The 26240-nt window shown below is 39.0% G+C and overlaps 1 protein-coding gene across 1 annotated transcript in view; it reads left to right on the forward strand.

The window, feature by feature from the left end:
* Nucleotides 1–26240, forward strand: part of KCNH8 (potassium voltage-gated channel subfamily H member 8) — a 365063-nt gene that overhangs the window by 140249 nt on the left and 198574 nt on the right. Inside the window, exon 3 of the mRNA XM_025870524.2 lies at nucleotides 16502–16633. Within this exon, the coding sequence (XP_025726309.1) occupies nucleotides 16502–16633 (132 nt within the window). The remainder of the gene's footprint in view (nucleotides 1–16501; nucleotides 16634–26240) is intronic.

The raw sequence follows: 26240 nt of genomic DNA on the forward strand, positions 1-26240 counted from the left end.
TCCCTCTGCTTTTAGCCCTTTCTATCCCCTTTCCTCTGAGAGCTTGGGCCAATGCAGGCACGAAGGAGGTAAATAAATAAGGCAGCCAAGAGGTGAATGTCTCCCTGGAGCAGCCAGCAAGAAAAGGCAAGGGGTAAGCAGCTGGAGAGACAGCCACCAGAGAATGCAGACAAGGCCAGCAACTTGCACACAACTCAGGGATCTTTGTGCATGGTGTTGGAGACAGTGGAACCCTTCTGAATGTAAAAGGAAGTATTTCACTCTCCCTATAGGCTCTGGCATGTGAATATCTCTCAAAGCTGAAAGAGCTCTCTGAGTAGTCCAATTGTTGGCCGTTAGCAACTTGGCAAGATGGTCAAATGAATTCATATTTTCAGACGCATATTTGAGAATAGAAATGTAGTAAAAATCATCTTATTAGGGACAGCACTTTTTCCCATTTCCAGCATGTCCAAATGGAAGGAATCATGAGCTGTGTTATGTGAAGATTGGAGTTCAAGTGCTGACTCGGTTGCTGACACGGTGTACGTGACCTTAGCCAAGTCATTCTACCCTCCAATCTCTAGGTTTGCCTGTAAGAGGCAAACAGGAAGATAATATTTTATATCTTAAAGCTGTGAAGGGGATCAGATAAAGAAAGTAAGTGATAGAGAATATAAAGAACGTGTAAATGCTAGCAATAATGTTTTTCAGAGTCTAGATTTGTATCTACCAGGCATAAAATCTCCCATAACTTATGAACTATGTGATTTGGGGCAGTTTACTTCAACTTCCTGAGCCTCAATTTTCTCACCTGTAAGGCAATAATAGAGGATTTACTTCTTAGGTTTAAGTGAAATATTGCTTGTAAAGTGCTTTGCGTGGTGCCTGCACATGGGTGCTCAGGAAATGTTAGCTATCAGTCTCGCAACCAGCAGTATTATTATTGTAAAGTTGGAATCCATCTTATAAAAATTAACTTTGTTCTCTGAACACAAATTGTAGGGCCCCTGCGATGTTTGGGCCAGGCAATCAGCTTTGTCCCATGGGGGAGTGCAAAAGAAAGGAAATCATAATCCTTGCTCTCTTGTACCTTCTAGTCTGCTGAGAAAGAAAGACTCATCACATCATCATGGACCTGTTTAGTAATTTGCAGGCAAGTTGCAGGCTGCTATGGGATGGAATAATAGGGGGATCTGATCAAATCTGGGAATGAGGAAGAATTTATCAAGAAACTGATGTTTGAGTTGAATTTTGAAGGATGAGTATAGGTTGACTATATGGAGGAAAGAATAAAAGCTTATTCTAGGCAAAGAGCTACATGTGCAAAGGTTCTGGGAAAGACTGCCTCATCTGAGAAAGAGAGAAGGCCAGTGGCACTGGAGAACAGGCAGCAAGGTATCACATCACATGGGAGTGGGACAGGGCTCGCGGCACAGGCTTTGTAGACGATGCTCTGGCTCTATAGCCAGTTAACTGAAGGCAGGCAGAGTTCTGACTATTTAATCTTACAAAGATCATTTTTTCTGCCTTGGGAGGCAGATGATTCACATAAGCAATGCTTAAGTGTTACTCGGAGTGTGATCTGAAGACCTGGTAACAGGGGCATCACCTGGGACTTGTGAGAAATGCAGATTATCAGGCCCCACCCAGACCTACTGAATCAAATCAGGAGGTGGGGCTCTGCAACCAATGCTTTTACAAGGCCTCCAGGGGATCCTGTTGCATATTAAAGTTTTCGAAGCCCTGGTTTAGTCTGGGATGTGACCAATAAAGATACCAGAGTGGATTTAAAACCCATATCAAAGGTTTAGCCACGGGAATTGACAGGATTTGGTCATCTCTTTGGTTTGGGGGTGGGGGTCGGGGATGAGAAAGAAGGAAGTGTCAAGAATGACCTAAAATGTGTATCAGCAATGGAATCCACCTAACCTAGCCTTTTATATTTTGTTGGGTGTGTATGTTTTGAGATGAGAGGGGAGGGAAGGCTGGGGCATGGCTTGTAGTTTTAGTGTGTTTGTTTTTTTTAATATTTACTAATCCACAGAGCACTGATGATCAGATCCCAAAACCATCATTATTAAAAATGACATCAAGTGAAAAAAAAACTTATGACTTGGAGCATCTCTAGCGATGGGCAGTATAACCAAGCTATAACTGGAGAACTGATTTCATCTATGATAAGGACAGCTATTTTTCTTGAAGCCTTTACTTCCCCAGAATCCTTCAATGCTGAGTCCACTAAATTATCTTTTGAAACATCATGTTCCACTATTTAAAAAAAAAATAAAATAAAAGCACCGTGTTTCAGAAATTACAGTAGGAGTCAAACAGCAAAAGAAATCTTGTTAACAATGCTACTAAGAAAAGATACTATTAAAAGGGAAAACATCAAACTGGGAATGTGTCTTGAGGTTTAAAAAAAAATCCCCTTTTGCTTGAAGTTGTGCCACTGTGTGTAATATCTATAATGAGAAAACTACCTCTTTTTCTCCCAGCATAAAAGAAATCGCCAGAGTAGAATTTTCTCATGTATTTGAGCTTCTAGTTGCTTTGGCCTGAGTCTGTACAGACTTTTTTGACCAGTCTCCATTTGACTCTTTTCTCTTCTGATTTGCATGTATTTTGCTTTGGGGATGCAGGTCACAAAGTTCATACTCAGTGTCATAATCCTCACATAGCTTCTGTTAATGGAATTGCTAGACACGCCTTGTCAGAGATACCTCTAAGGTCATGAAGCTTATTTTTAGGTGAAGGATAATTAAGTTTATTTTCATTATCAAAAGAGAAAGGAAATGATTACCCTCTATTTAGGAAAATAGGATCATCTGGATAATCTTCCTTGAGAATTCACCACTATGACATTCACAGTCTACTTGGTTCTTGCACTAACAAATGGTGCTTCTTAAACAGTCTGGTAGTATAGAGTCTGGTCAAAACTCCCAAGGAATGAAGAATTAACTCCTAGAACACAGTAATTTGTAGGCTTCTTCCCAAAGCGTTGGCAAAGTACGGATTGTAGATCTTCTCTGGCAGGATGCCTGTTTTATAAAGGACATTTTATTGGAAAATGGCCATGCTCATTTGCTTATGTGTTGTTTATTACTGTTTTGTTACTACAATAGCAGAGCTGAATAGTTGGGACAGAGATTCTCTGAACTGCAAAGCCAGAAATATTTATTATCTGGCCCTCTACAGAAGTTTGCTGAGCTCTGAAGATGAATGTACCAAATCCATTAGGGAATATCCAATTGGGGCCCACATGGTTTAGAAGCATTCTAAATTGTCATGTTTTAATTACATGTACAGGATCAAAATGTACTTTTGTTGTTGGAGGAGGAAAAATGCCTATAATCATGTGGAAGCTAGTGAGAAAATATTATGCATGAATTCAGATTTCACAAAATAATGTCTTGGGACAGACTTGCCAGTGCATGAAGGGCACAGCAGTACTCTCCTGGGCAGTGGGGTTTGGCCTCAAGTTCTGGTGAGGTATCAGCTCCATTTTAGGGGAGGAGCAGTAAATTGGGGAAGCATCTAACTGTTTTGCTTTAATATGCCTGCCAAGTTGTGACTCAAGGCAATCTGGCGCTGTGTTCATGAGTCTTTGCTAAGAGTCGAGTTTGCACAATGGAAGAAATGTTCAGTATGTTTGTTGTCTGCATGTTCTTGGAAAGTGCTAAAATGACACCTAAAACTGCAACCATGTATTTATACACTGGAGAATTGTCATGAGATCCTTAACTACTGCTTTTCAATTTCTGTTTCCTTGTTTCCAAATTCTCATTTCAAAATTTCTGCTTTCTCCCATAGAACATATTTCCCATCATTTTTATCTCACTTGCTCAACCTTTTAAAGACATTCTAATCCCAAATCTACTTAAAAAAAAAAAAATACTGGACTGGGGTGCCTGGGTGGCTCAGCCAGTTAAGCCTCTGACGCTTGATTTCAGCTCAGGTCACGATCTCAGGGGTCGTGAAATCTAGCCCTGTGTTGGGCTCCATGCGCAGCTCAGCTAGGAGCCTGCTCTGTGCTCTCTCTCTCTCTCCGTCTCCCGTGGCCTTTACCTCTGCTTGTGTGTGTGCATGTGTGTATGTGTGTGTGTGTGTGTGTGTGTGTGCACAAGCAAGCCCAAGATTTTTCTCTCAAATAAATCTTAAAAAAAAAACAAAACACAAAACTTGGGGTGCCTGGGTGGCTCAGTTAAGCATCTGCCTTTGGCTCAAGTCATGATCCCTTGATCCATCGGGCTCCCTGCTCAGCGGGGAGCCTGCTTCTCTCTCTCCCACTCCCCCTTTTTGTGCTCTCTGCCAAATAAATAAAATCTTAAAAAAAAACCCCAAATTTGATCAATGCTGAATTTGTTATGTGTCCTGGATTATTTTATCAATAATATCAATAATATAGGCAAGTATAATTTTTCCTTTTCAAATATCAAAATCAGATTATTCACTTATGTGATTATTCCTTTGGAGATTGCTTTTAATCTTTGGAGAAATGCACTGTGTTTTAGCACAAAGCCCATGAAACTGAAAGTCCTATGACTTGAGGTCTAGTCCCATCTCTACTGACAATTAACATTAATTATTCGGAATGGTTTACTCAACCACTCTGAATTCAGCATTTTCATCTTCCCAGTAAAGAGTTTCATCTCATCATCTCAAAGATCTTTCTAACCCCAGCAATCTGAGCTGACTTTATGTCACAATTTAATACTAGCTTAGATGTTCAAGTAAATGCTGAATAATTCTCCATTTTCCAAAGTAATGTTTCCTTAATTAAAAATAAAATCATGAGATGTTTCATACATTCACAGAGATTTTTATAACCAAACCCCACCCTATACCATCAGCTAGCTTTAACAAATATTAATACTGAACCATAGTTGTGCCTGATTTTTTTTAAAGATTTTATTTATTTATTTGAGAGAGAGTGAACACGCACAAGTGGGGGGAGGGGTAAAGGGGAGAGGGAGAAGCAGACTTCCTGCTGATCAGGGAGCCCGATGGGGCTCCATCCCAGGACCCTGGGATCATGACTTTTGCCGAAGGTGTACGCTTAACCAACTGAACCACCCAGGCACCTCCCTGATTGTTTTTTAATAGGTAAAGAATGAAAGCATTACATGTACAGGTAAAGTCCTTATTTTATATAACTAGTCAAAAAGTGTAAAATACTTTGGCACATATTGGCCTCTTCAAAGCTCTTAACCGTGAGAAGTAGCTGTACATCCAGTATGCCGATGTGGTGCAGACAGGTGTAAAGCATGCTCAGTAAGTAAATGTAGAATCCAGGACTCGACCACATGCAAGGTCATCTAAGCCCTGTATTCTTTCCATCATATCTTGACTCTCCTTTTCTAAATATATCATTTTTGTAATTAGGGTTCCTCATAAGCAAAACAAATTGATTCTGGTTATCTTAAGAAAAATACTAGTTTATTAAAAACATATGTTGTAACTTATAGAACCAAAGAAAGTAATGAGCAGCCAGCTCTTGAAAAAGACAGGAAGAAGTTTTCTGTAAAGTCTAGGTAGCAGGAATAATTGAAAGGATTTTTCCAGCCTTCATTGTTAAATGAATCTGCTTCCTCCATTTTGGATCTTGGGTCCCTCTGTTCAAGATCAAAATTAGTGGAAATGAAAGACTGATCAGCCCTGTGTGAGCTATTTGCTCATCCTTCCAGTGAGGGCTAGTCAGAGCACTGGGTTTGATGGTTCTACCAGGGCTACCTGCAGAGGGGTGTTTTGGCTTCTGGTGGAATATAGAGGTTCAGTGACAGGAGGAAGGGCACGGATGCTATTCTGTCAAAAATGTGAGATAATCTTCTCTGCTAATTGTGGGAACCATGAGAATATGCATCTTGTATCTCTGACTACAGGATAGTAATTGGCTAATGGCCCCAGCTGCTATGCTCTGAAACCATTTCATTGTGTTGGCCAAGAGGCCAAGCTTTCTACAGGCAGCTTCCAGCCAATGACTGAGTGAAGCAGGGGTGCTAAACAGTTCTGTTCCTCAGAGATTACGGACCAGCCCTGATGGTCGTCTTGGCTGGGTGCCCTGATGACCTTGGTGAATTTTCATTACAACTGTGATGCAGTCTAAAACACTGTTGTCCAATTTTTCTTCCTTCCCTCTCTCCTTTGCTTGATGTGAGACCAGCATTATGGTTGTCTCATCATTGCTTCTAAGAGAAGCTGCAATGGCACACATACAGTCATTAATATTCAAAAGCAATATTAAGTAGCACTTCCATGAATAATTCCCTTAGGATGTTATTCCCCCTTTCCCACATTCTTTAATCCCCCTTTTGTTGTTGTTGTTCTTATAGCATTTAAAACCTTCTAATAAACTATACAATTATTTAGCTTATCGTTTTTCTCTCCTAAAAGTAGAATATAAGTTCTCTTGGGGCGTTGGACAGAGATCTATTCTGTTTTGTTTACTGATGTATCCAAATACATAAAACAGTTCCCAGGCATAGAGGGCACTCAATAAATATTTGTTGAATGAAGGACTAACTTTATTTCCAATCACTTGCAATGTAATCTCCAAATATTTTCTTTTGGGTTCTAAACTAAGTAATCCCAGAGTCCCAGACCCCCTTGCCCATGCTGGATTCTTGTGGGCATTATGATTATTATTGGGACCAACAATTATTCCCATTGCCCTGCAAAGACCATAGATTCCTCCAATGAAAGCCTTGTGCAATTAGAGTTAACCTGATCCTTGAATTCTCATTTAAGGCAAGTTCTTTTTCACTGAGCAACAGCAAGTTTGAAGAAATCTTAAATTGCTTTTCTTAAAGTCAAGTATCAAGGGGGCAAGTTTGCTTCAGTGTCTTGTTCTCAGAAGAAAGTGGCTTACAAGTAGCAACCATGAAGCCAAGCCCGTTGCATCAGACATTTTTCTGGTCACTAACAGTTGTCCATCACATTTGGCCTTCTTTCCCCCAGAGGATCGTTGAAATAGAGAGTCTGGCTCAGAGTTGATTGGGACTCAGTGCTCTTTGTTTTTTTCCAGTCTTAGAAGAGATGAATCCAGGAAATGTCACTGTGTGTCCTACCTACTTAGAGTTGCCATGGTACAGAGATGATCATTTCTGAAGGTTCCTAAGAAAGCAAGAAACAAAACATTGGGAAGATGTGTCAGACAAATGCTTTGTGAATGAGGTCAGAATATGGTGCTAATACATTAACGACTTAGGTTATTACCCTTAAAAACTGTAATCAGGAAGCTTTTACGAGTACATTCCCTTTATCTCAACATGGGGACTGAAAGCAGCACCAGTGGTGGTTTTCAGATCCCAGTGTCTCATTGGATACTGAAGCAACTTTAAGAGCCATGTGTATCTTAATGAAGGCTGTATTCCAATCTGACACTAAAGTAGTTGAATCTTGTTTCAAAGAGTAGGGTCTGCCTGGCTTAGTTGGTGGAGTGTGTGATTCTTGAGATCTCCAGGATGTAAGTTCAAGCCCCATGATGGGTGTAGAAATTACTGAAAAAAATAAAATCTTAAAAAGAGAGAGAGAGAGGTTCTACTCTTATTTTTGGTTGAGAGAAATTTGTTGATTATCTTAAGGCTTTATTTCATTTTTTTCTCTTATACTATGGCATTTAAGAAAGCATATGTGTCATTATGTCTTATAGCATGGGGAGAAAAATTAAATGACAGTGAAATTCAATTCCTGAAACACTGTTTATACAACAAGATCATTCCCAGAATATTGTAGTAAAGCAAGATTAGAAAATCAAACTCAGACTTGTGTTTAAATTCTGCTCTGTGGCACTTAATAGCTGTGTGACCCTGAAGAAAATACTGCACATCTCAATTTCCCCATTTATTAAATGTGGTTCAGTTTGGTAAAATATTGGTCAGGTTGATCAATGAGACGTTTAGATATAAGACATGTAAAGCATGTGGCTTAGTGTCTAGCACATAATGGAAACTTAAGTGACAGCTATTACTAGGTTCTTGCTGTGTGCATTATATTGTTTATCACCAGGACCCCTTTACCTCCATTTCTCATTGGACCGTACCCAATTGTCCTGGCTCCTCCTCTAAACCTATCCCAGCTGGATTTGTGTTTAACCATATGTGGAAAATCCTTTCAATTTTAAGTAATAATTATCTCTGTTTACCATCAGAAGCAGTTTGGTTTTCTTAAAGCAAGTAATAGCTCTACTGGTCAATAATATTTCAATGATTTTTTGAACAAGGATGGTGCAACTATTGACAAAAGCACATCTTGGGGAAACTTTTTTGGACCTCAAGTTCCCAAGCTCCTCTTTTCCCTAATGATTAGAGATTTCTTAAAATGGGCTATATATACTCCTGGAGAGGAGTAAGGTTTTTATTTAAGGAGAAAAGGAACTTGGAACAAAATGGAAAGAGGGGAAAAAAAAAGTTGGCATATTCAAATCAGTTAAGCATCACTTGATTTGATATCTGTCCTTCCTTCTCTCTCTCTCTCATCTTTGGGATATCTGTTAAAACTTAAATCATTGGAATATGTAAAAAGTGGTCTCCCTAGAAATATGACCTCATCACTCTTACTGCCCTGTCTTGAACTTCTTGTCATTTCTTACTTCAAATCTCTAGAGTTGCCAGAATCCCACTATATATTCCTTCACGCTTTTTCTAGAAAAACTGAAAATAAGGATCCTGAGAGGAAAGGAAAAAAGAAGAAACTATAATTCCACAAGCCACCACTATTAATATTTTGTGTGTGTTCTGCCAGTCTTTTTTTTCCTACATAGAAACAAATTTAAAACACATTGTTTTTGTGAGATCCTCCCTCCTTTTTCATTAAATATTGAAACAAAGGTATCTTTAGCCACTGCCCAGCTCAGGGGGGTCTCCAGCTGGTTCTGTTCATCTCTTCCCAACTCCACTCTACCCTCTGCTGTTACACAGGTGTCAGGGTCCTAGTGCCCTTTACTTTGGGTCACTAAGATCCTGGGGCATGTGGAGGAAAAGTGTTCACTCAAGGCAAATCCAATGGCGACAGAACAAAGACCTGAAACTCCACTGCACTGTAGATGGATGGCCCTTGGAAGGGTTCCCTGCAGATAAGGTACAGCTTTCACCTGATATTTCACCGAAGAATCTTTGCTTTCATCCCTTAGTATACAAACGCCAAAAAGAGCTGGTGAGACTGCTGTAGGGCTTGTCCCCCACACAGTTCTGGGTACTTCAAGGGACTTCCCCCTCCTTTTTAATATGACCCTTCCTTTAGGTCACCTCTTCACACTACCAATCCCATTCCTATTTTGTTTTGTTTTTTCCTAGTCTCTTGAAAATAGACCTTCCATATTGGTAAAGAGTCTGGAATGTTATGCTAATACTTTAAGCAAGCAGTGAAAAGCCATTGAGTGTTTTTATTCAATACCCTATATTTTCACAGCTTATTGGAAGCAGCATGGGAAGAAACCTAAAGGCAGGAAGAACACTTTTGAACAGTGGGTGAGAGATGATTAAGGCCAGAAGAAGTCAGTAGTAGCAAATGTGGTAAAGAGGAAGGGTAGCCTTGATAGGTTTCCATGGAAAGGTTTCCATGATAGACTCAGTTGGTGCTCCCATTACTGCTCCCCTCCTTCTGCTACAGTTACGAGTGTCTCATCATCCATTACCATCAGGGGTAGCCTGGTGTACTCATCTGCACTCCCTTTCCCACCCCTGCCTCAATATATAACCCCTAGACGAATTTCTAAAAACTGCCAAACTCGTCACTACATCTAGCACTGAGGCAATGGTTGTTGGGAACAAGACTCATCAGACTTAGGTGTGAAATATGAAGAGCATCTGAAAATGTTTAGGTCGCATGATATTGATCCTCTTAACACTTAAGATATTATATTACTGTAGTAATAATTTCAGAGACTAAATGTTACACATATTTATCATAAAAAATCCAATCAAAATCCTGCTTGATGGAAGAAACATGAGGATATGCAAAGTGTCCTTATCCCCCTTTCTGCTACTGAATTACACTGGGAAATGCAACTTGAATCTCATCATGACAGCAGAGTCATTAAAGAGAAAGGAAGAGCTCAAAATTCAATTTACTTTTATATCTGACCTCCTTAGATTAAGTTATTAAACCTTGAACTCATATTGGAACCTTATTAGTTTTTGCTTATTGCCAAATTTAACCTTTTGGGGATGGGTAGAAAGCATATAAGTCTTCTCACAATTGTAAATAATAGCAAGTCAAATTCTCAAATACCCTTGTTTCCCAATGAAGAAAAAGGAAGTACCAAAGTGGAGACATGGGACATTCCACCAGATTTAAGCTCTGTGTAATTATTTATGCAATTCCAAAAATACATTTTACCATATAGGGTATAAACCCTGTTTTCTCCCCATGAATTGTATTTATCCACGGAAGTCAAAGGTGTTATTAACTTAAATCCTGGCAGAGTCTCATCTGTTTTAGCACTTACTAACCCACATGGTAATTACCACTGCTATACACAGAAGGACTTAAAATTGACACAGGATTTCTCTCCTCTAACCTGTTTTAAGAATCCTTCATCTCTGGATTTGAGAGTGAGGGATATGCTGCCTCCCATTTTAACCTTATGAGAGATTCATCACACCAGGCTTAAATTACTGTTGACTGGAAGATGTGGCATGATCATTATTGTGCCCGTGGGTAAGAGAGGAAGAGGCCAGCCTTGGGGAATAGCTTTGAATGATTATAGTCAAGCAAGGATGGAGATTTTGTCAGAGAGCCAGGGCAGAGGGCCTGGTAGAGAGATTCAGGAAAGCAGGGAAGGGATGGGTAATAAGTGAGCACATTAATTATGAAGGGTCTTGCCTACCTGCTAGACTCTTTTTCTGGAAGAAGGAAGTGTGATATGCTTTGCTTTCTAATTTTAGAGGTGGCCAAAGCCATATTTGTAAGGCAGTTTTGTGGATAAATCTGAAGGAGCAGTTGAAAGAAGAAAGGAAGAAGGGAAGGGAGGGAGGAAAGAAATAAGCTTGTATCTCCCTTGAACTGTTTCCCTCATACAGGCCTACCTCCTTTTATTGTGCTTTACTTTTTTGTGCTTCTCAGATAATTGTGTTTTTTACAAATTGAAGGTACGTAGCAATCCTACCTAGAGCAACTCTATTGTGCCATTTTCCTAACATTTGCTCACTTTGTGTCTCTGTGTCACATTTTGGCAGTCCTCCCAATATTTCAGACTTTTTCATTATTATTCTATTTGTTATGGTGATCGATGATCAATGACTTTTGATACTACTACTGTAATTGTTTTGGGGCACCACCAACACTGCCCATTTAAGATGGCAAACTTAAAATCAATGTGTGTGTTCTGACTCCTCCACCTAGTGGCCATTCCCTGTCTCTCTCTCTCTCATTCCTTGGGCCCCTCTATTCCCTGAGACACAACGATATTGTAATTAGTTCAATTAACAACCCTAAGTGGCCTCTAAGTATTCACATGAAAGGAAGAGTTGCATGTCTCTCACTTTAAGTCAAAAGCTAGAAATGGGTAAGCTTGGTGAAGAAGGATGTTGGAAGTCAAAATAGGCCAAAAACTAGCCCTCTTGGGCCAAACAGCCAAGTGGTGAATGCAAGGAAGTTCTGGATGAAAATTAAAAGTGCTGCTCCAATGAACACACGAGTACTAAGAAATTGAAACAGCCTCATTGCTGATAGGGAGAAAGTCTGAGTGATCTGGATAGAAGGTCAAACCAACCAAACATTCCCTTAAGCACAGCCTCCTACTGGAAGAAGATGCCATCTAGAATTTTCATAGCTGGAGAGGAGAAGTTAATGGCTGGCTTCAGAGCTTCTAAGAACAGGCTGACTCTCGTTAGGGTTAATGCAGTGCATTAAGTTGGTGACTTTAAGTTGGAGCTAATACTCATTGACCATTCCAGACAAAATCCCAGGACCCTTAAGAATCATGCTAGATCTATTCCGCCTGTGCTCTATACATGGAACAACAAAGTTTGGATGACAGCACATCTGTTTACAACATGGTTTACTGAATATTTTAATTTTAAACCCACTGTTGAGACTTACAGAAAAAGGATGCCTTTCAAAATATTACTGCTCATTAATAATGCAGCTGGCCATCCAAGAGCTCTGATAGAGATGTACAATGAGATTAATGTTGTTTTCATGCCTGCTAACACAACATCCATTCTGCAGCCCATGGATCAAGGAGTAATTTTGACTTTCAAATCTTATTATTTAAGAAACACATTTTGGGGGTGCCTGGGTGCCTCAGTCAGTTAAGTGTCCAATGCTTGATTTCTGCTCAGATCATGATTGCAGGATCCTGAGACAGAGCCCTGTGTCAGGCTCTGCACTCAGCAGGGAGTCTGCTGGAGATTCTCTCCCTCTCTCTGCTCACACACACACGCACACACACACACACACTCTCTCTCTCTCTCTCTCTCTTTCTCTCTCTCTCTCTCAAATATATAGAGAAATCTTAAAAAAAGAAAGAAAGAAACACCTTTTGTAAGGTTGTAGCTGCCATAGATAGTGATTCTTCTGATGCAGCTGGGAAAAGTAAATTGAAAACCTTCCAGAAAGAATTCACCATTCTAGATGCCATTAAGAGGGAAGGGGTTATGGGAAGAGGTCAAAATATCAACATTAACAGGAGAGTTTGGAAGAAGTTGATTCCAACCCTCATGGATGACTGTGAAGGGTTGAAGGCTTCAGTGGAGGAAGTCACTGAAGATGGGTGGAAATAGCAAGAGAACTAGAATAAGAAGTGGAGCCTGAAGATGGGACTGAGTTGCTGCGATCTCATGATCAAACTTTAGTGGATAGAGTTGATTCTTATGGACAAGCAAAGAAAAGTGGTTTTTGAGATGGAATCTTCTCCTGGTGAAGATGCTTTGAAGACTGTTGAAATAACAACAAAGGATTTAGAGTATCACATAGACTTAGTTGGTAAAACAGCAGGAGGGTTTGAGAGGATTGACACCAATTTTGAAAGAAGTTCTACTATGGGTAAAATGCTATCAAATAGCACCGCATGCTACAGAGAAATCACTCGTGAAAGGAAGAGTCAGTTGATTTGGCAAATCTTATTGTTGTCTTATTTTAAGAAATTGCCACTGCCACCACAACCTTCAATGACCACCCACCTTTGATCACTCAGCAGCCATCAACATTGAGGCAAGACCTTCCACTAGCAAGAAAGATTACAACTCATTGAGACCTCAGATGATGGTTAGCATTTTTTTAAAGAAATTAAGTATTTTTTTAAAGATTTTATTTATCTATTCATTTGAGAGAGCGAGAATGAGAGAGAGAGAGAGAGAGCACATGAGAGGGGGGAGGGTCAGAGGGAGAGGCAGACTTCCTGCTGAGCAGGGAGCCCAATGCGGGACTCGATCCTGGGACTCCAGGATCATGACCTGAGCCGAAGGCAGTTGCTTAACCAACTGAGCCACCCAGGTGCTCCAAGAAATTAAGTATTTTTAATTAAGGCATGTACATTTTATTTTTAGACACAATGCTATTACACACTTAACAGACTATTGTATAGTGTAAATAGAACTTTTATATGCACTGGAAACCAAAAATTGTCATTTAACCCAGGGCACCTGGGTGGGTCAGTCGGTTGGGCGCCCAACTCTTGGTTTCTGCTCAGGTCATGATCTCAGGGTCCTGGGAACGAGCCCCGCATCAGGCTCCATGCTCAGTGGGGGGAGTCTGCTTCAGGATTCTCTCTCTCTCTCTGCTCCCCTCACTCTCTTTCTCTCTAAAATAAATAAATAAATCTTTTTTTTTCATTCCTTTAACCCACTTTATTGCGATATTTACTTCATTGGGGTCATCTGGAACCAAACCCACATTATCTCCAAGGTATGCCTCTACACATTCTTTTGTCATATGTGCAGTGGGAAAGCAGACATCAGCCTAGTGCCGACCAAATCATTACAAAATTTGAATTTAGAGAGACCCATGTTAATGAACTTTTACAGAATTTATAAAATGTCAAAGGTTACATCTCATTGTAACTTAAAAGACAAACCTCAAAGTGATCTTTCGACTTTCCACCTGTTCAAAGGCTCTGTGGAGACAATAATGATGCTTATCTGAGTGCATAGATAAAATGGATTTTCAGGAAAATTAATAGCCTCTGTTCTGATTTGGGTGATGTTTTTGCAAGATAATTGACAGAGAGATGCTTTACAGTGTGATCCAAAATATCAGATTCATACTGTTTTCCATGTCCCCACTATTACTATGTCTAGGGTCTGATTGCTAGCTTGCCCTGATGGGTCTTTTCGTTCCTACCATAGCTACAGCATTACTGAAAACATCTCCCACCTTGAAAAGGTGGCCATAGAAAAAATTAGAATTAAGAGCCATTCTGGGATGATGGGGCTAGTAGTGTTTGGCCAGGGATATGGCTCATTTAGAAGGTTTTTCCCCATTAGTCAGTCATAGACAATAGAGTTGATTTATTGTCTCATTGTTTTTGAGTTGCTCTATCTACTACTGGACTGATGGATATGAGAATATTACAATTAAGGGAACCAAGTTAATTGGAGAAGAGAAGTTAATTGACTCCCCCATGGTCCCGGGCTAGTTAATGTTGGTTAGATCCCAGGTCTCCTGGAGCCTGGTAATGGATATTGAAATGGCATTGCTGTGGCATGGACATTTAGGAAGATGAATGAAAGGAAACCATAGATCTGAGTCAAGAGAACACGGAGGAATTCATGATGCTGAAGCTATTAGGAGGATGTACAGATCAAGTACATATTCCATGCATTCTTTATATAGCAGAAGTGCATTATACACACGTTTATTGTATGTGTATCCAACCACACTTTTCAAAAAGTACAACAGCAGCTAAAATAAAATGTGATTTTTATGTCAGATGGGCTCTATATCAACTCCTTCATCTGGTGCTTAAGTAAGGAAAAAAACCTGGTAGATTCCAAGGTTGGATGGATATGTCAGCTGTTTTGGAAATTGTGAGATCTAATACAGTATACACAAAACAACTTAAAATATCAAGGGTATTTCTGACTGTTATTTTTGTTTTATACTCAACTTTGAAATCAACTCCCAAATAAGGTGGAAATTCACAGTATTAAGGTTTTTTCCCCCATCAAAAAAATGTAGGAAAAATATATATGAATAGATTAATAGTTTTGTTTTTATGCAATAACTTTTTTGCCATTTTCATTTTTTTTTTGCCCAGGAATGCTTTTTAGTAGGAAATCTAATATAAGAATTTTAATATATTCTTAAAATATATATATATTTTAATATACATAAAAACATTTCAAAATATGAGCCTTAGGTTTGAACCCGAAGCTACTAATGGTATTTCTCAAGATTCTTTTGCTCAAAAAATAGAATGATTATCGCTTTTTAAAATATGTTCTTGAGGAATGCCTGGGTGGCTCAGTCGGCTAAGCGTCTGCCTTGGGCTCAGGTCATGACCCCAGGGTCCTGGGATCGAGCCCCGCATCGGGCTCCCTGCTCAGCAGGGAACCTGCTTCTCCCTCTGGCTGCCACTCCCCCTGCCTGTGCTCTCTTTCTCTGTCTCTCTGACAAATAAATAAATAAAATCTTAAAAGAATATATGTTCTTAAAGTAAAACATATATTCAGAAAAATAGACACATGTAAGTGTAGAGTTTGATGGGTTTTCAAAAATTGAACACTCCTATGTAATTAACATAAAGGTCATAAAGCAAACTTGACCAGGATCCCAGAATTCCCCAACCTGTGTCCCCTTCGAATCACAATCTCCCAAACCACCAACCTGACTTTTAACATGTAGGTGAGTTTTGCCTGTTTTGTACTTACTGTAAATGCATTCTTCTCATTTGTGACTGGCTACTCTTGCTCAGTATTATGTTAGTGATATTCATCCATCTGATTGTCAATTATTGCGCAATGCTCATTCACAGTGCTGCTTGATGTTGTATTGTGGGAATGTATCTTAATACTGCTGTACAGTTTTTAAAGTATATGTGTACTAATTTGCAACCAGCCACCAATCTAGAAGAGTTCAAATGATGATGCATTTTCCCCCAAACTTGGTATTTTCTATCTTTTTTTTACTTTAGCCATTCTGATGGGCAATCATTGATTTTTTATATTGACTAAATAAACCTCCAGCAAACTCTTACCAAACAAAGGTCTTTATTTAGCAACCCATGTGTGCTGGGGGTGGGAAGGGGCAATGTTTCATAAAGTGGAATGCTTCAACAGCAACAAGTTCAAAAAAGAAATACAGTTTGAATTACATAAGCAGAAATATCTCAGCACAGACAAGTGTTTTTGTTTAAAATACAGCCTTATTTTCAAAGAAAGCATTTCATTTGGGAATGAAGAGATATGCATATGGGCTAGATATTTATGGAATCTGAAAACTGACATTTTTAAGATTTTGGAGGGGAGGTGTGGGATAGAAGAAAACAGTAAGGACTTTATTAACTGCACCACTAATGATTGAGATTTTCATAGAAAAAGCATAAGGCAGTGGTTGATTTGTATTTTTATTACTGTTGCAGGGTCTCCATTTTGGTGCCTATTGGATATTGTTCCTATAAAGAATGAGAAAGGAGATGTGGTACTTTTTCTGGCCTCATTCAAAGATATAACAGATACAAAAGTGCAGATTACTCCAGAAGATAAAAAAGAAGGTTGGTACTGTTTTCGGAAAACATTGACAGATGGAGTAACATTTTGAAATTATTTACTCAAAAACTCTGGGAGGGAAAAAAAAAACTGTCTTTTTAATAACAGCAACTGATAAATATTCGTAACTGTTAGCAGTCAGTATTTGGTGCCTATTCCAAGATCACAAAGACATTACACGAATTTACATTCTCGTCTTGGTAGTGAAGACTCATTTGACAGGAACCGGAAGTTCATATTCCTATGCAAATAGGATAAGGAAGGAAAATTGTTTGCTAGAATATGAAGAGTCACACCACCTTGTTTTATTAGGGAAAAAAAATGAGTCAGTAGCAATAAGTGAACTTAAAACGATGTGATTAAAAGTATATCTCTCGGTTTCATTTAAAGTGCAGTAGCTCAAAACTTAGAAGTGAAAATTTCATGTGCAAAATTAAGAATCAAGTTTAGTGGTTGCTAGAGTGGACTGTCACAAACAAATGTGTATCTGTACCTTATAGTATACAACAGTATAATAATTTGTTTTAAGGCACAGATAAGCTTTTTGATGATCTTTAAAGCATTCTAAGACTCTATGTTGCTTTTCTTTTGCCTTCTGTTTATACTTATGAAGAAATTCCTTGCAATTCATGCAAAGTGACAAAAATTGACACTGAAAAAAATGTTGATACTGTTTCATTTAAACAGGAGTAGGAATTAGATACTTTGGTGACCAGAGAAAAAGTAATCGTCATTGCAGGGATGTCCTACGTGGTAAATTCTTTATGAGAACCAGCTATTTGGCATTTCAATGATTATGTCTTTTTAAGAATGAACTCTTTTACTACAGCTCTTTTAAAACACGTATGGGAGTGTTTTAAAACACAATATCTCTTGAAATGTCAACTCAAAGGGAAAACTATCATGGTGTGGTGCCCCCACCCACAATTCCATCATTTAAAATGTTTGCAAATACACGACTATTTTCCTGTGTGTTTGCATGTATAGTGAAGCATATTTTACATACATAAGGAAAGAACAGTCTTACAGTGAATGTTACTTGGATATTAGAGTAAGTGTAATACCTGTCCAGCAAGAGGAAAGAAAATGTGGGAGTCAGTGTGCACAGTTTTTGTCTTTAGTATTTTTTTCTTTTGGTATTATAGGAATACAGAAGGTAAGTATGAACTGTATTTGCTCACAGCACTTATGACACCACATGTGTGGGTTTTCTCCACACCAAGAACCAGTTCTACAACCTTCTGGACACCAGCTGAGGGTCCTGTCATTTAATTCAGCTCTGACACTGCTTAGAGTTAAGTGTCCGACTCCACAGGTTTATGGGCTCATTCCCACAAGACTGCCCTCACTCCAGATGCCAGTCACAAATACTGGGTGCCCGGGGGACCCGTACACTTCTGTCCAACTTGGCGATAAAGTTGGGGGCTCCTCCAATCCCCCTTTTCAGATTTGATAATTTGCCAGAACAGCTCACAGCACTCAGGAAAACACTTTACTTCTATTGTTACAAAGGATACAACTCAGCAACAGCACAATGGAAAAGATGAGTAGGGCAAGGCATGGGGAGGAGGGATGTGGAGCTGCCATGCTCTCTCTGGGTGTGCCAAACTCCCGGGACCTCGGTGTGTTTACCAACTCAGAAGCTCTCCAAAGCGTGCTGTTCAGGAGTTTTTACGGAGGTTTCATTATGTAGGCATGATTTATCCCATCATTGGCCATTGGTGATTAACTCAGTCTCCAGCCCTTCTCCTCTCCCAGAAGGTTAGGGATGGGGTGAAAGTTCTAACTCTCTGATCTTGCCTGGGTATTTCGCCACTAAAGCTATCCAGGGACCACCAGGCACCAATCATTCATTAGTGTATAAAAGACACTCATCATCTCAGAAATTCCAAGAGTTTTATAGAGTTGTTTGCCAGGAACAGGAGATAAAGACCAAATATATATATTTTTATTATGCCACAGTAAGGATTATTTTTGAATAAAATCACTATTCATATATTAAATGTATATGGGTATATTATGTACACTCACATTTATGTGTAGAGAGATAGAAACATAAAACTAAAAAGAAATATATGACTACTTATTTTTTTTGCTTCAAGGATGGCAATTTGATCAACCTGATTTGCTTTGAAAATGAGAATCATGTGTAATGAATGGTTTTATAAAATTTAACTAATCACCTTTGTCTTAGGTCTGTTATGTCTGCAGATAGGGAGAAATCCCTGTCTTCGAAGACTGAAAATTGGTAAAAGGAGCAAAATACACTTACTCATTTGGGGTTTGAAAGAGCTCAATTAAAACATTCCTTTTCTCCACCCAAGCGCTGGACCAACTCATAAGGAAATAAGAATGAAGCAGATAGGAGACCTGCATATCACCTTTCTTTCTGATAAAACTGGTAACAGAGGGTCTGACATATATCTGCAGCAAGTGAGCTTCCCCTTTGTGAGCTCCAGTTTTAGGTAAAGTTATCCCTCAGTCACAAACAGAGCTATAATGAGGCAAGGCAGAGCTCCCCAAGTTATAATTTCAAGCTCGAAGACCAGAGCAGATCAGGTGTTCCCCAAAGGCAGCTGAGCCTTAAAGAGAAAGGGGCCACCCTATACATACCAATATATCCTTCCCCAAATGCAATCCAATTAAGTTCCTCCTCTTCCCTGCCTCCCCCCAGGGGAAGAAGTGAGTAAAGGAGCAAAGAGAGGCCAAGTGTGTTACACTAATAGAACTGCTTACACATGAAAGACTATACCTGCCATTTGGGGGTGGAGGGCATGAGTTTGAATACTCTGGAGCCAATAACAATTTTACTAATTCAGAGTTCTATCTTAAAAATGAGTTTTACATTTATATTTAAATAAACATGTTCAGTTATGCTCAGTAATAGTCCAATTTGTTTAGGGAACATATACAATCATGTTCTGTCTCTTGCAAAGTTTAAAGCAAAAAATATCAACGAAACATTTTTAACATTAATTATATAATGCAAAATATGATTTAAGAATTTTGAAATACTTGATAGCAGCCCCTAAATTTTTTTTTAAAGATTTTTATTTTATTTGACAGAGAGATAGAGAGCACAAGTAAGCAGAGAGGCAGGCAGAGAAGGAGAAGCAGGCTCTCTGCTGAGCAGGGAGCCTGACGCGGGGCTTGATCCCAGGACCCCAGGATCATGACCTGAGCCGAAGGCAGCTGCTTAACTGACTGAGCCACCCAGGCGCCCCAATTTTTCATAGCTTTATAACTTTTTCCTCAAAAAATTATTACTTTATATGAGATTATGTATTATTTCTAATATGTACTGAACACTTAAGAACATTTTTGTTACTACCTTATTATAAATGTCCCACAAATATATATAGTACTTTTATAGAAGCAAACTAACTATTATAAGCCAACATGGTTATAAAATGATCATGAAAAAATAGATGTATATTTCTTTTACTTTTTTTTTAACCTGTACTTAATAGAGGAAAATACATTAAAATCCACCAGTTGATGGCATGTCTTGCAGGAAAGGCACATCTTAGCGTATGGTATTTTTAGAACTTCAGGATAAGTGTTTGAAAATCATTAAAATGTCAAATTCGAAGTAAATGAAAGAAAGTCTTTAGTAAAAAAAAAAAATGTCACTGTGTAACTGGAGCAATATTGTATCATAGCACTAGAAAACTCTTAAGTGAGCATGTAGCCTGACTCGACCCGATATTGCATCTCATACAAACGTATCACTGAAGTTCCCTGAGTTGTGGAAATAAGATTTGTGTTAATTAAATTAATTTCCTACCAAGGCTCAGACGATGCTCCTTAAGAAGCATAAATTATGCACTTCTATTTTTAAAAAATACTTTAATCATTAATATCTATATTGTTTGGGGCTTTATTTGAAATGAGGAAAACATTTTATAGAATAGGCTAGCAAGGTATGGGATACAAGGAACAGCACTGATGGGAGGTTAGCATAAAATGCAAAGTACTGTTTGTGCACTCAGTAGCTCTCAGCTAGGTGATCTGGGGTGTGGGGTGGGTGGGGAGAGATGGAGGGGAGGGAAAGGGAGTGGGGAGGGTATGGGGGACTTCAGCAGAAATCTGGTCATTTTTACCACCTAATTAACCCTCCCTTTTTTGGGATACATATTTTACTTCCATCCTAAAAACAGTGTGCAAACACCACTAACTTCTATATCTATGTCTAGCATTACTGACGGCATAAGGTGAAATCTTGTCACCTCTTTTACTATCAGTAAGAAATATTTTAATATAACTTAAAAGTGGATTAAGTAATTCGACAAATACTTATTGAGCACCCACTCTGCCTTCAGATTTGAACTATTGTTTGGGGATGTCAAAATGGAGACAGTGTGCTTTGGATCATCTATACTTTAGCTCAAATCCTGGTTCCACCCCACGTTGAGTATTAGATCTTAGACTAGCTGCTTATCCTCTCAGAGACTGAGTTTTCTTATCTATAAAATGGGGGTAATCATACATGTCTGCATTTGTTTCAGATTGTCAAATGACAAAAATTATACAATTTAATGACGGGCTTGATGCCCTTTATGCAAGGGAAACATTCCTTGGGTTGGGAGTGTCAGTGCCTCACAAGCAGTGGGTCACTGTCCCTGAGGGATATTGGATAAGAATAAGTTTTCTAGGGAGAAAGGGCAACATGGAAACAGGGCACGATTAGCAAGGAGGTAGGGGATTTCCTTATGAGGCTCGCAAGGTCCTATGTTTTAGGGTAAGGTAAGCTAGCTAAAGCTGATTGGGAGGATTGTGCTTGGAGTATGTCTAGGTTCCTTGACGGGTATTTCCCGTAAGTGCAGGCTGGCATAAATTTCGATGTCAGGCCACTGGGTCCCCTTTTGTGAGTCCCAATATACGTATCAGTTTTATCAAGGTTTATAAGAAATAATATATGCAAATCACATTAGACACAGGATATGGAATATTCTCAGTAAAAGATAGTTGTGGTAATTGTTATTTTGTCTCTGATATTTTAATAGCTAGCTGTTATTCAGTCTCTGCTTCTTACTAACAGAAACTTCACTTATTTCTCATTATGACCATATGAATTAGGCATTATTTCTTATTCCCATTTTCCAATGAATTTAAGTAACTTGATAAAGTTGACAGAGTAAAAAAAAATCTTAATAGAACTAAGATTTACATTCATGTAATCAAACTCCAGAGTGTACATTCTTTTACTGGGATTTTTTTTTTCTCTCTCCCAAGAGCTTGGGATCTTATGAAGGACACAAATCCAGTATTTGTGATATAGTATACTCAGTGATAGTAGAGTGGCAGAAATGGTAAATTCTTTCTAGAAAAGGGAAAGAGGGTGATGTCAGCGAGAATTAGAGCAGTCAAGAACTTCATAGGAAAAGTACTATTGAAGCAAATCTTGAAAGATAGCCGAGTTTGATACAGTGAATGGAGGGATGTTAATTTCAGGAGCTGGACTAGCAAATAGTTGACCCTCTTTTGGAAGCAGATTATAAAAGTCAGGGAGTTGAAGTTTATCTCTACATAGGAAGGCAGAGCTTAAGTCTTAAATATTTTATTACGTGTTTTTTTTCAAGTTTTCACTTAAATTCCAGTTAGTTAACATTTTATTATGTCTTTCTAAGGAGTTTAGATGGAGCTAGAACTCACCGATAGAATCAGTAGGACTTGACAGAAAGAGATGAAGGAAGACTGATTCCAAGTTTCTGTCTTGGGGACAGTCATGGGCTGAATTGTGTGCTCCCCAAATCGTATGTTGAAGCCTTAAACTCACCACCTCAGCATGTGACTGCATTTGGAGATAGGGCCTTTAAAGAGGTAATTAAGGTGAAAAGAAGCTGTGATGGTGGGCCCTAATCCTGTCTGACTGGTGTCCTCATAAGAAGAGGAGATTTGGACATAGGGAGACATGAGGGGCGTGCATGCACAGAGGAAAGGCTGTGTGACGAGGAAGGAAGGGGGCAGCACCTCCTCTTTTTACTCTAAACAGATGTGCTTTTATGAAAGCAGGTCTACATGCAAATTACCCCTGCAACCTACTTTCTAACAACCATTCATGTTAACCTTCTTGAAGTCTCTGGACAAACCAAGCTGATTTGTTCACGCTCAACTAATACAATTCCTCCTCTTTTTTCTTCTCCACACCCAGTTCTCAGATTTTTCCTCACTTGAATCATCTTTGTCACTCCTAGTCACTAGGAGAATCCTACCTCTTTTCTTTGTCATCAGTTTACCTGAACCACCTGAGCTCACAGTGGGGATCCTTCCCTTAGACAGCTCTGTGTTTGCTGCTGGCTTCATTCATCTAGCTTGTCTTTCTCAAACTGTGAAGGGACTTAAACCTGGCATACTGTTTCATAGTCTTTGAATTTCCTAAGTGCCTTGCATATAATAGACACAGAGGACACACTTGCTGATTAATTAATTTTATTAAAGGACCTTCACTTACAGCATTCAGCTTCTTTGAAAAGTTTCTTTCCTCTGTACTCAGTTGCATGTGTCTCAGTTTTCCAACCTTCATTTCACAGCAGTTCATTAATTATGCATCTGGTTTTCCATTCAAATGGTTGAGTGTATAACATGTGCCTTATTGTTCCCAGCACAGGGCCCAAGGCAATTATTTTTGTTTATTTCTTATAGGATGTCCCAGATTTGGTTTGAAATGATGGTTGACACTGAGCTATGCATTATGGAGCAACATCATCAGTTATCCCAGACCTGGAGACTTTTAATTATAATTTCTAAAAAGTGGACCCTTCAGATTTGTCTTGAGAATTTAGAGGTTGATGTGTGAAGCTCCTCACATTATCTTTGGCGGTAATACAAACCAGTATTCAAATGCATTGGCTTTGTTGGTAGCCTCACCTTTGGCGGATAGCAGCAGGTTGGCAGTATTAAGTACACTGACAAAAGTTTTACATTGCACCTACCTTTTCCTCTTACTAAGTGGCTTCGGAAGAAATAATAATAATGAATAGCTGCACTCCACAATTAGATATCAATTACAGTTAGCTGCAAGAACCTGAAAACCTAACCACATAAGCTTAACCCAGTAAGGGCTTTATTTTCTCATATTACGGGGGGTCTGGAGCTGAGCAGCCCATGTTTGGAATGGTGACGGCAATACTGGTAGGCACTCACAGGTTCTTTTTTGCCTTTCTGCTCTGCTGTCTTCACGTGCTGCTTGTCATTCTCATTCTTTTCATTTTTAAGTTTTATTTATTTAAGTAACCTCTACACCCAGCATGGGGCTTGAACTCACGACCCCGAGATCAAGAGTTGCATGCTCTTCCGACTGAGCCAGCCTGCACCTCATTCTCATTCTTGTCACCTTGTGGTTGCAAGATGCCTGTTGCACCTTTAGAACTCATTTCTGTTGAGACAGAAAAGATAGTGAAAGACAGAGAGCAAAGTCTTCTCCTTTTGAGGCTTTGTCTTTGTGGGCAGGAAGGAGTGTCTGGGGATTTCCATCAAGATGTCATTGACTATAACTCTTTCACATGGCCGCCTCTAGCTGGAAGAAAGGCTGGGAAATTGAAGTTTCTCAGTCTATTTTTAAAGTTTTCACACCTTTAGAGTAGCAATAGCCAAAAGAAAGAGGGTTTGGAAGTGAGGTTGGATCAGCCAAACTAGAATGTCTATCATTTGCTGATGATTTTTTATAAGCCAGACAGATTATCCAAGGATTCTACTAGAATGGAGAAGAGTAAAACTTAAAAAAAAGTGCAAGCAAGTGACCCGTCCAAAACCTCAGTGCCGTGTGAGGAGGTGGAGACAGGATTGAAGTCCAGAACTGCCTGGTCTCAGAGCAGGTATCTTTCCACCATGCCCCGGGACCTCCTATGAAACAAATGATAGAAATTTGGAAATGAAGTAGACAGAAGGCTGGACTTCTTGCAGTTCCTTCCCCAAACCTCTACATGTGATTGTCATCAAAATAGAAAGCTCCTGCCCCGATTCTTTTTACCGTTCTCATTTCTTATTTCAAGTCCTTATTACTCAATGTGAGGTCTGAGGACCTGACACATCAACATCACCCAGGAGTTCATGAGAAATGCAGAATCTTAGGCCCTACAGCACCCTCTGAATAAGAATCTGCATTTTAATAAGATTCTCGCGTGAGTCACCTGTGCATCCAAATTTGAGAAGACTTGTGCCGGACACATTTCCTAGAAAGGCCTCTGTGACCACCCTGTCTGAAGGAGCCCACCTCCAGCCACTCTGATACATCAGCTTGTTCATTGTCTTCCTAGCATTGGCTGTGATCTGAAACAACCTTTTGCAAAAGCTAGTTTCTGTTGTAATAGTTCTGTCCTCCATTAAAATTTAGTTTTCATCAGGGAATAGGCTCTGCCGCTCTCCTTCTGGGTCGTATCCCCAACACATGTAGCGTGAGTGTCTAACACTCAGGAAGTTCTCAAGAAATGTTTGAGGGATGGATGGATGAATAAATGAATGTAGAAATGATGTCCAATTTGGCAAGTTTTATTATTCAGAGAGACAAAACAACATAACCTTCTTGCTTTTTCAAAATCATCAGATCATAACTATCAAAGCTGCATGTCTCAGGTGTACATTCTGATGAATATATTGTTTGGCTCTGTTGTGCTTGATTCAAGTCAAAGACAATTTGACATGTATTTACCCAAGTCGGCTCCCTCTCAGAATGTGTTCTTACTGCTGGCCCTTGAGTGGCCCTTTCACTTCAAAGAGAATCTCTGCTATTGGTCAATTTCTTGTTCTTTTGATTTTTCTGTTTATCTTTCAGTTTGTGGGAATCTCAATTTGGTCCATATTTTTAAGATAACAGAAAGCATTTTTAAAAAGGCATTAAAAAATATATATAAATATTCTCCAAAACATTAAGCCACTGATCAGATATTAATTACATCTGAGATGATTTTTGTATACTTTGAGTATTTTCATTTTCAGTGGGGAACATTGTAATAATGTTCCCTTCAACTTTCTGAAATATTTTGCCTGCTTTGTTTTTGTTTGTGTAATGGAAGAAACAGATGCAAAAATCCCAATAGAGAGTAGTTGTCAAAAGGGAGAACTATTGTAAAAATTGATACTTTTTCTGAGGACACCGATTTCTGCCTGCAGGAGATCTAGAGCAACTCTTCGTCAAATATATGATGAGATAAGAAACGAAGAGCCCCGGCAGATGCTTAAGGTGATTAAAGAATCTTTATCTCATCTATATTATCTATATTAAAATGGAAAAGTCCTTTGGATTTTTTATACATTTTCACTATCATCATTTCATTTTTTTTATAATCTTCCAAAGGCAAATAGTGAAAGCCAGGATTTACAAACTAAGCTGCCTTTAGAGACCATGGGATAATAAGATGAGTGAAATCTTGTGATAGACTATGGTGGTTACTGAGGCCTAATACACATGGCTGCTTCAGAGTCATTCCATTTTAAAACTTTAAATATTTTGCAACCGATTAAAACATACCTGTGCACTGAATTTTTTTCTTGTAACTTGTCATCCTTGGACAAATCTTTATGAAACTAACACCTTATTAGTCTGATTCTTATAAAAAGTATTATAATTTTATTACCTCAAGAATGGAGACATGATTGGGCGCCTGGGTGGCT

Source organism: Callorhinus ursinus, unplaced genomic scaffold (assembly GCF_003265705.2).
Source record: "Callorhinus ursinus isolate GAN/ISIS: 27379988/994484 unplaced genomic scaffold, GSC_fseal_2.0 scaffold1, whole genome shotgun sequence".
Classification (NCBI taxonomy): Eukaryota; Metazoa; Chordata; class Mammalia; order Carnivora; family Otariidae; genus Callorhinus; species Callorhinus ursinus.